The sequence below is a fragment of the Phyllosticta capitalensis genome (assembly GCF_038381095.1).
Source record: "Phyllosticta capitalensis strain CBS 128856 chromosome Unknown BKA78scaffold_7, whole genome shotgun sequence".
Lineage (NCBI taxonomy): Eukaryota > Fungi > Ascomycota > Dothideomycetes > Botryosphaeriales > Phyllostictaceae > Phyllosticta > Phyllosticta capitalensis.
Genome location: NW_027117445.1, coordinates 1,252,879 through 1,262,634, shown reverse-complemented (window position 1 = coordinate 1,262,634; position 9,756 = coordinate 1,252,879). Strand labels below are relative to the sequence as shown.

The 9,756-nt window shown below is 56.4% G+C and overlaps 4 protein-coding genes across 4 annotated transcripts; all 4 read right to left on the bottom strand.

Moving 5' to 3' along the window:
* Positions 1-1,926: 1,926 nt before the first annotated feature.
* BKA78DRAFT_165699 (uncharacterized protein) lies at positions 1,927-3,278 on the bottom strand. Its single transcript, XM_066883168.1, has one exon. It carries the CDS (start codon positions 3,006-3,008, stop codon positions 2,136-2,138), a length of 873 nt encoding a protein of 290 aa, XP_066742711.1. The 5' UTR covers positions 3,009-3,278; the 3' UTR covers positions 1,927-2,135.
* Positions 3,279-4,050: 772 nt separating this feature from the next.
* Positions 4,051-5,165, bottom strand: BKA78DRAFT_165684 (uncharacterized protein). Its single transcript, XM_066883167.1, has one exon. The coding sequence runs from the start codon at positions 4,941-4,943 to the stop codon at positions 4,311-4,313; it is 633 nt and encodes a 210-aa protein (XP_066742710.1). The 5' UTR covers positions 4,944-5,165; the 3' UTR covers positions 4,051-4,310.
* Positions 5,166-5,387: 222 nt separating this feature from the next.
* On the bottom strand, positions 5,388-8,900 carry BKA78DRAFT_253520 (uncharacterized protein; the record flags this gene model as incomplete). Its single annotated transcript, XM_066884829.1, has 1 exon — positions 5,388-8,900. The coding sequence occupies one exon, from the start codon at positions 8,898-8,900 to the stop codon at positions 5,388-5,390; it is 3,513 nt and encodes a 1,170-aa protein (XP_066742709.1).
* BKA78DRAFT_337566 (uncharacterized protein) lies at positions 8,789-9,448 on the bottom strand (the record flags this gene model as incomplete). The annotated part of the gene is made up of 2 exons (XM_066890250.1): positions 8,789-9,184; positions 9,296-9,448. Coding segments are annotated over 2 exons (382 nt in total), but the record flags the coding sequence as incomplete, so codon positions are not given.
* Between the last annotated feature and the right edge of the window lie 308 nt (positions 9,449-9,756).

Below are 9,756 nucleotides of genomic sequence, written 5' to 3'. Positions count from 1 at the left end.
ACGTTGGCTTGACACTACAGATTATGTCGTCGCGATGTATTTTCCCTCCTGGCGCGTATGCACAAACACGTCCTGATGCGAATCCTTCATCTCGGCCTTGCCGGGCGCTTCCCGCCCGCCGTGTTCGCGCTTGCCTCACTCATCTCTTGCCCCCCGACCCCGTGTTGCGTAGGTCCTCCAACGGGCAAGAGACGCGACCTGACCTGCCCGTTCTGCGCTGGCGCTGGCGCTGGGTTCGCTCGCAGCTCGTTCGGAGCGCTCGGGGCAAACCAGCACTGTAGTGGAGGTGTGTGTGTTGCGAACGGACGGGCGGGCGGGCACACACCGTAACACCCTCACACACGGGCAGCAAGGTACGTTGGCAAAGCAGACGATCGGATTGGAAGCGACGGTGGGCTCAGCGCGGTTGGTGGTTGGTGGGAGCGAAGGCTGCCGCGAGGGGAGCGAGGGAGGGGCGACGGCGAGGGGGGGGAGGCAAAGGACGCGGAGCCGGGCTGGTGGTTGGTTCGGCTGTGGCGTCTCGCCTCGGCTTCGGCTCCCTCCTTGGGCTGACCTTCATGACTTGGGTCTCGGGGCCAGCCGCTAACCCGCCCTGGTAAGCGGGATGATTGGGGGTGGGTGCGGTGGCCATGGCTGGGTTGTGCCACAGCAGCAGTGCAACATGGCGGGCATTTTTTTTCCTCGTTCAATTCGAGTTGCAATGATGCTGCTTCCTACGCTGCCCAGAATTTAGGAGAACTGGGGGCGCACACCATAGGACTGGACTGGGGCATCTTGTCGTTCATCTCCTTTTCGCCTGGTTGGGCTACAGTACCTATAGAACTGGATGGTTCGTTATACAGGACTCGATGCCCCCTCCATTTTTCATGCAGGTACTTGCCAACAATCAATGCCTTTGTAAGACCACACCTCTCTGCAGCATGCGTGCAGTGCAGCAGCATTCGTGTCCATACGCACCTCTATATGTAGGTACCGTGTGCAGCACAGCAGACGCAACCGCAAACACGTCTGTCTCTCCATCTGCATTATTGCATGCCCGCCTCCTTGCTCCGGGCAACATCCAACCTCACAGTCAACCAAGATGGACAAAACAAAACAAGCACACGACGGGCATTCCAGTTCTCGTCCAAGTCGTGGTACTGTGGTAGTCCAGGAAGGCCCGATGGCAAGGTCACCACATGCCCAACTTCCTCCACATAAACTACAGTCATAATGTCAATCTCCGCACGAAAACCTAGGCATGTAGACGACGGGGCCCAACCTGCAACCAGCAACCAGCCAGCCAGCCTCGCGAGTCAAGCACGGCGGAAAGGCTTGGGACAACATTGGCAAACCATTGGCAGAAGGCAGGCTTGCTGCTGCATGGACTCCGCCACAACACGAACACGACAAACTACTACTGTCCAAGAAAAGACAACACACAGTTACTTACTTACTGCTGCTATGCAGCTATGTAGGTAGCATTGCTTTTGCGTGTTTCAGATGGATGGCGCTCCCACCATCACCACCACCATCGTGTCCACGTGTTGTTGTTGTTGTCGTTCTCCAAAGAGCCGAAACATGTGTCGACACAAGAATAAGCGCAGGTAGGTCTCGTGGACAGTAGCGGTCGTGGTGGTCCAACGGAAAATACCTTATCGCAACGCGACGCAACGCCTATAACGCCGAAGCGGACGTCGACGATCTCTGAAAGCAAATAGGCGACGCTAGATGTCATCGTGCAGCAGCAGTGGTGGTATTTCCCCGGAGCAGGTAGGTAGGGCGACTATGACCTACAGCAGCTTTGCCCTACCCAGATACTTTCCTCGTTAGGTGGACGAAAAGTCGGGCTTGGCGAGCAGTAGTCGGCGCCATATGACTGGTTCTCTGGGCTCTTCTAGCAGTGGAGTCGTCGAGTAGAATACAGTGGACCTTTGCTGGCTGGGGTACATACATACATCGGTTGGGGCATGGAATGAGATGGCGGGGGAACTCGCGAGCGAGCGGGACGAGCCAGTGGGAAGACAAGGCAGAGGAGGGAAACCTAAGCGGCGACGACCTGAATGATGACGACGTTTATGGCCTGACCTGACCGACCGGAACAGCGCGCGAATCGCCAGTCGCCAGACAGTGTGACCTCGTGCCCAGCGGCATCATCATGCGATCTTCCAAGTCTGCTGGCGGCTCGATACGGTCCTGCGCCATGTCGTCGTCTGTTTGGAGCGCAGGCAGGTTTTGCGATTGCTGCCGCCATGGGTGGTGGAAGTCGTTGGGCGATGGATGGTAAGCGGTTGACGAGAGGCGAGATGAGATGGGATGAGATTGGTGATGATGAGAGGGGGGTGATGGACAGATCTCTTGACAGAAGCCATTGGCCGGCGCAAGCATCGCAGCCTTCTCATCGTCGTCGCCGCCTTGTCGCACGGCGCGCGTACAGTACGCATCGCAGCAGTCAACGAGACAGACGATCGCTCCTCGTGCGCAGGTCCGTAGGTACACTCCCAGCACGCAGGAACCACCATCATCGTCGCCATTATCATCATCATCATCAGCGTCAGCAAGGTCGGGCAACCCCGCGAGCTGCCCCTCGCAGACGACAGGCAGAGTGGTGCGTGGCAGAGTGGTGCGTGGCAAAGCGGCGGCAGGCGAATCGGAGCGAGCGGCAGGCTAGGCGACGAATGGGAGGACGGGCGACGGGCGACCACGAGCCAGGGCAGGGCAGGGCAGGGCAGGGCAGCAGCTGTCGCATGGCATGGCACGAGGCGGCGTGAAGAAGCTAAACAGAAGCCCGGCAATGGCGGAGAAGAAGGAGAAGGAAAAGAAAAGGAAGGGGGCACAAACAGGCACAGGCACAGGCACAGGCACAGGGGAGATGATGGACATGAAGGAGTGAGGGGTTGTTGGTCGCACAGGGAGAGGAGGGCAGATTCTCTCCATCCAGTCAACTTTACAGAGCCAGGCTGACTGGCTGACTGGCCGCGGGGGAGAAGCATAACGAGGGGAAGGGGTTTCCGATGGACTCTGGCCATCTCATGCTGTTGTTGATTCGAGCTCGACACCTCCTGACCAATACACCCTCACAAAACAGCTACCATCGTACCTACATCCGTCGTGCCCTCCAGATACATACGCGGCGCAACAACGCGATGGGCCGCCGCCGCCGCCGGGGCATGCGATATGCGATGCGATGATATGCGATGCGACAACGGGGCTTGCCAATCCCGCCAGCCCATGCCATGCCATGCCATGCCATGCCGTCAGGGACAAAAGATCAGAGCGGGCCAAGCGAGGCCAACGTCACGCCTTCACACCGCACGCGAGCTGGGGGTGGTTTCTTGGCCGAGCAGGACAAGGCGAGGAGGCTCGAGTTGCCCGGCTCAGGGTATTTCTCCATGATGGTGGTAGGGCAGAACAAGGAGGAGGAGGGGTCGTTGTGCCCGCCGATTGCTGATGACGATGATGCTGAGATGATGGGGTGAGGGAGGAGGGGCAAAAATGGTCCCAACGGCGTCGCTCGGTTGGTAGCCTACGAAACGCAAGAGATCAGCAAAAAAAGTGCGGGCAACGGATGGGCTGCCGAGATCACCACCACCACCACCAGCGTGGCAGCCCAGCAGCCAGCCCAGCAGCGCGCGGTGTGTGTGAGAACATGGTCAACGACGATGATAATCATGTCGTCACGGTGCCAAACGACACGATACGGCCGGTGTCAGACGCCAATCACAAACGGCACCATCATCATGCCAAGTTACGTTGTTCGATTGATCGATTGCGAAGCAGAAAACCTTCCCAATGCGGTAAAAATTCCTAGTGACCAAGTAGTCGGCCCAGCCGCCAATCACAATTGAATGCCGCAAGGAAATTCCATCGTCTGTCTCCTCATGCCCCCTCTTCCATCCCTTCCCCTGCTAATCCTCAATCGTTCGCCCACCGAGAAACCAACCGAGAAGCTGCTCGCGCCATGGTAACAAGCGGCTTTTCGCAAAGCGTCTCTCTCTCTCCCTGTCAATCCCTGGGTCCCCAAAAAAGTGCAATTTACAGTAGTAGCCGAGAAACCAAGGCCCATCTCAATCTCAGAATCTCCTCGGCCCATGACGTCACCCAGGCCAGACGACGGAGACGAGAAACATGACCACCACAATTGAACATAGGAAATGGGGGTAACACACACACACACACACATCCAGTGAAGAAAGGAAGTAGGATCCGAAATAAATATAGATAGAGAAAAGAAGAAAAATTGTGTGGTAAGAAGAAAGAACCCCAAAGGTGTCGTTCGTCCTTGCCATTTCATTTCGAAATGTTCAGAGTTCCAGTCCAAATGTTGTCCGTCAATCTGGTGTGTCGCGACAACTGCCCTGCAAGACCAAACTCAACAGCCGGGGGTATAAGGAAGATGACAAGATTGCGAGCGAAGAAAGATCAGAAAAACGGCGGTCCGAAGACGATTGGAAGCCTTTCCATGCCAAAGGACATTGAAACGGTTGCTCCACCCAATGCCCGTAAAGCGGCAGACCCGACAAAGGAGAAGAATAAGATACACACAATACCGAAATGCTGTACTTGGAAGTAAACCTTTCCAAAATAATGCAAGTCTTGACCTTGTCGCCCTTGGCCTCCCAGGGCTGCGATAGCGAGTGTCTGATTGACGAAGCGAATGTGGACCATCCGGATATTGGAAAGAAAGACGTGTGGATGGTGTTTGACTTGTTTTCATGCGGTGCGGCCGTGACAAGAGGGCGCACCCTCTGCTGATGATTTTTGGAAACGACAGAATGACTTTTGTGGTGTTGCAGCGCCGATGCCAACCGTGAGCGAAAGAAAAGGGTGGGTATGGGCAGCCATCTAGGCGCTTGCAAACGAAAAACAAGGGCCAAAGCCCTGATGCTCGAGAGGCCAAAGACAAGGCAAAACACATGATAAACCAATTCTATAACACAAGGGGATTGAAACAAATAACACATAATGTACGCCAATGCCCACCGCTCCTTCTGATGAGAATTGCGCCGTTCCCAGGAATCCAGAAAACAAGGGAAGAAGAAACTTTGGGGTATAATCGAAACTAAAGTATGATGTACGTAGCAACGAATCGGGGTCTCTTTCAAAGTCTCTTTCTCTGATGTGACAGTGGGAACTACAACAACGCAAGACAAGATGGTGGTGGTGATGTAACGGACCCCTGTCGCTACGTGCGATCCAAGTGATGCAAACGAAGTGCTCGGTTGTTTGAACGGAGACCCCGTGGTGTTTCCTCTCCAATGCGTTTCTGATGTTCCCCAAAGTCGTAACGGGAGTCAATTGCGATGTCGCAACGCTCAACCTGTTTGCGCGAGGGAATATGATGATGCTTTTGTTGTTCGTCGTGGTCGTGAAAATGGAGGTGTGAGCCAGGAGCCCACGCGGCGGATTCATTTGAATGACGTCGTGGATTCCATGGTCGAGCTGCGGCTAAAAGAACCAGTGGTATCCCCATAGGCGTCGCCTCTCTCGCGGTCTTTCCGCTTGCGCTCCGATGGTGTCCGGCTGAAGACGCGTTTGAAAAAGTCGCCTTTTCCAGTTCGGACGGCCTCTAAAGGGGGGCTAGGAGGCTCTGAAAGGCTAGCAGGAGTCGGCACGATTTCCTTGATGCTAGCATTGGTGCTCGCGTAGTGGTGTGGCAGCTGCATGTTCTGCTCGATGCTCACGTGATCTTCCTTCCTGATCTTGCAAAATAGCGTCGAGAACATGTACTGATCCCCGTTGGCGTTGTAGAGGGGAATGTGTCGGTAGCCTTGCTCGAGGCTGCTCAGCTTGGCCGTAAACGTCGCTAGCGGCACGTTGCTAGAGCTCATGGTCTTGCCGTCGGCCGAGTTCCAGACGGTCCACCTCACAAACACCAGATCCGGGAAGCGAGTTTCGAGCGTCATGGAGAGAGGCGCGTTGAAGTTGGGGTCGTAGCCGTTGCCCTCAATGATCGGGGTACGTTTGCGAAGTGGGACCCCAATTCCGGAGACACCGTTCCGCGCTGACGCGTCCATTCCGCCCTCGCCAATGGCAGCACCCCTGGCCTTGTCGTTTGCGCTGTACATTTCAAACTCGACGTACGGGTTGATGGAAGCATCAGGACGCATGCCGCTGGGGCGCGGCAATTGCTGGGCCGAAATAATGTCGACGGAAAATTTGACCAGCTTCTTTTGCTTACGCTTGGTCTTGTCATCTCCGCTAGGCTCCCGGTGCTTCGGTTCGCGGAGCTCTTGCGGCTTCAGGACATAGCCGGTCCGGTCGAGGCCTGCAGCGAACATGGCGTCGTTGATTTGCTGACCGAGGTCGTAGGTTTGCCAGTTCAATGCAGCCATCTGCACTCCGCGTCGCCAAAACTTGATTGGGTCGAAGTTGGAAGAGTTGATCCTATACCCCGAGGGGTACACGCGCATAAGGTAGCGCATGTTATGCTCTTCGAGCAATTCCTTGCAGTTTGAATCCTTGTTGCAAAGGCTGTCAAAGGTGCGCTCTGCAAACGAGTAAATGTGGTTGTAGGTCTTGGCTTCGGGCAGTCTAAAATCCGAGTACTTGATGCCTCGAGTGTAAACGCCGAGGTCACCAAGCACCTTGATGATCTTGCTCGTCTTTTTTCTCTTCGACTTCTTTTCGGCAATGGTTGCGGGCGGACTGTCGCTGTCATCTGCGGAGCTGTGGATGCTGACCCCTGTCGAAGTGACCGAGGTTCTGGGAGTGGTCCAAAAGGTGCTTGCCCGGTCAGGTGGGGTCATTGACGGGGGGCTTGAGAGAATGGGGGACTCGGGGATCGTGTTGTTGTCAATGTTGATTGGCTTGGAGAAGGGAGAGCTGAGGCTCCGAGCGCGGCTGCGAGCAGAGCTTGCATCATCCCTCGAGTGCATCTTCTCGTCTTCTTCCGATGCCTTGACTTTGATCAAGATGCGGTGCTTGAGATCTTCAGGGGAGGGCAGAGTTGCAGACTTGTCGAGTGGTTCGAGAAGCAGCGCATCTCCAAACTGGTTCTTCATGATTTCGGTCATGGCCGTTTGCTGGTCCGGGCTGCAGTGAACCTCGAGGGAGATGATCAGGGGATAGGGCGATGAGGCAAAGGCATACTTGTGGATGACCGAGATGCAGTCGGCGAAGAGCACGCTGGTGGTAAGCGTCCGGCCGTGTACGACGATTGGACGACCATCGCTGCCATCCCAGCAGTCAATCTCGATACACCGACAACCCTTTTGGAGGGCAATGATGTAAGCTTCTGTGCTCGAGTGGCCAGCAACTTGGCGTCCGAGGAGGTAGGTGTTGTGGGAGCTGGAAATGAAGTACTCGTTGAGTGGGCGGTCGAGGCTGACGTCCGTCCTTGTCTGTGTCAGGACGTGGTTTGCAGGAGAAGTCAGGAAAGCCTGAAACCCCTGAAACGTCATGGTAGAAATGGCAACGTCGGTTCCAGGAGACGACGCCAAGCTGTTTGCTCGGGGCTTCCGCGCAAACTTCTCAAACACACTAACCCAATAGTCGAGGTCGCCGGCAACATCAACACCTTGCTTCTCCTGGAGGAACCGGAAGAAGTTACTGATGTCCAATTCGTTGCCCGAGCCCTTGGTGGAGTCGTAGATGGGTCTCAGCTCGCGGCGTTCTTTAAGGCGGCGGACAAAGGCCAGGAACTGATTGAAACGGAGGTAACCGGACTGCTCGCCGGCCTTGTCAAACTGGGCCTTGAGGGCGGATTCCGAGCTGTTGATCTGCAGACTGCGGCAAAGCTTGACGGTGTTGGTAAAGTCGAGCTTCTCGTCATCCTCGGAGTGCTCGGCGCCCTTGAAGTGCTTGTCGAAGTTGCGTCTCCAGAGAGCTCTTGCAGTCTTCTCGCCGGTGCCAGCGAGGCCAGCCATCATCTCTATTCGGCTTCTGGAAACCGTCTCCAGGGTGCTCGTCCACAATTGGAAGAGAAAGTTGTTGGGGGCAATCAGGTGCATGGCCTTGATGGAGCGGCCTTTTGATTGGTCCGGATCGGAGTAGATGATTGTGAACCAGCGATCTTCAACATCGGACGAAATCTGGAACTCCTCGCGGTAGTTCTTCGCTTCCGCACCAATGCGAATTTCCCGCACATCGTCAATGTAAAAAGTTTTCGAAGGCCGTGAAGGATCCCAAGTCACCTTGGCTGACTCGAAGTCGAGACGGAACTTCATGTTGTGTCTCTTCTTCTTGGTCACCTTGGTGAGGAATGTGCCGCCCTCGAGAATGGAATTCCGGATTGGAGCCACAGCACCCTCGGGCGCTGGGGCACCACTGGTCCGACCCGCGGAAGTGATGCCAAGCGCATTGACGATGCTCTCATGGGAAATTGTGGGCTCGACGGGGTCCTCAATGGCCTCCTCATTCTCGGGGTCGAGGTCGTAGTCAGAGACATCCCAGCCTGCCGTCTCTCTTGGGTCATTGTTGGCCACCCTGCTGTCACTCCTCCGGCGCATGATGACAGGTCCGGCACTGTGGTCTCGTCTGGTATTGGCGCCATTTCCGCGTTGGCGGGTAAGCCGGGTGTGTGCGCCTCGGGAGATGCGGCGGATCAGGCCAGGACTCTTGCTAATGGCGACGGCCTCTGCCATGGCGGTTGGTGACGAGGTCGGCGGGGGCGAATGTGACATGGCAGACTCGGGGAGAGAGAAGGGAGCACTCGGGAAGGCCAAGGGATACCGGACAGGCTGGAGACTCTCCGGTGTGGTCTGGGCCGAGTTTGTGTCGACGAGCGAGGGCGCCGAGGTGGGCGAGTTGCGCGAGGAAGGGTTGCTAGTGAAGGAGGAAGAAGGAATTGAGAGCGGTAGGGTGTAACCTGTGTGGGAGGTGAATCGATAGAACGAGTTCTTTGGCGTTGGTAACCTGGGACGGGTGACTCCATTGTGGTCTGGAGAGTCGTAGGGCGAAGGTAGTGGTGAGGAGATCATGCTGAGGGATGGCGATGAGAGGGCCTACTGGCGACGGGGACGGGCCGGCATGATATTAGAAGTTTTGGAATCGGAGAGCAAGTATGAGAGAAGATGTTGGTCGTGCGACCGAGCCAGCTGGTCTGCGAGTCGGTGGTGAATGGGCGAGTGGGCTGTCGTGTTTACCGCATATTGAGAAATGCGCATCGAGCGCGAACAGGCAGTGATGCGGCAGGTCAGCTGGATACGGATGGGGTCGAATTCGGGGTGGTGCTCCAGTGCGAGGGAGCTTGCGTTTTTGGGGCCTGCAGCTTGGGTCAGATGCGGTAAGCGTGCATGAGCTCTCCACGCGCAACGTGCGGGCAACAAAGCTGAGGCGAGGAACCGGGGTGAGCGAGTGGGTTGGTAGGACGTACAGGACAGGACAGGGCGGACAGGCCTGAGGATAGGAACCGGTGGCGTTGGGTGGTTGTGCGATGATGCTGCGGCGAGATGGTGTATCAAGGGCGCGGAAGAAGGGCGAGGGTGAGGTCAGTGAGAAGAGGAGCCCGACGGCGAGGAGACTGTCGACAGGCGAGAGAAGAGTGTAGACTGAGGAGGATGGATTAAAGGAAGACGGGACTGGCACAAGGGCGAAGCTGGGATCCCTGCGGATCGCTCGCTCTCCGCAAGTGTCAGTGTCGCAGAGATTGCAGACAGACTCCCTCCCTGACGGCCAGGGTGAGGCAGGCCGGAAATGGGGAAACGCTCTTGAGCGGCAAGCCTAGCGCGTTCGTTTCAAACGGCTTGGGCTCGAGGCAAATTGCACCGCCCGCGCACGTCATGATACTGCCAGAGTGCCCGTACAAGGGATAGCAAACTATCGATTCACTTCATA

What these genes read in the sequence shown, in the direction of transcription:
- BKA78DRAFT_165699 (XM_066883168.1), bottom strand. Translation starts at nt 3,008, where the DNA reads ATGGCCAGAGTCCATCGGAAACCCCTTCCCCTCGTTATGCTTCTCCCC.
- BKA78DRAFT_165684 (XM_066883167.1), bottom strand. Translation starts at nt 4,943, where the DNA reads ATGTGTTATTTGTTTCAATCCCCTTGTGTTATAGAATTGGTTTATCAT.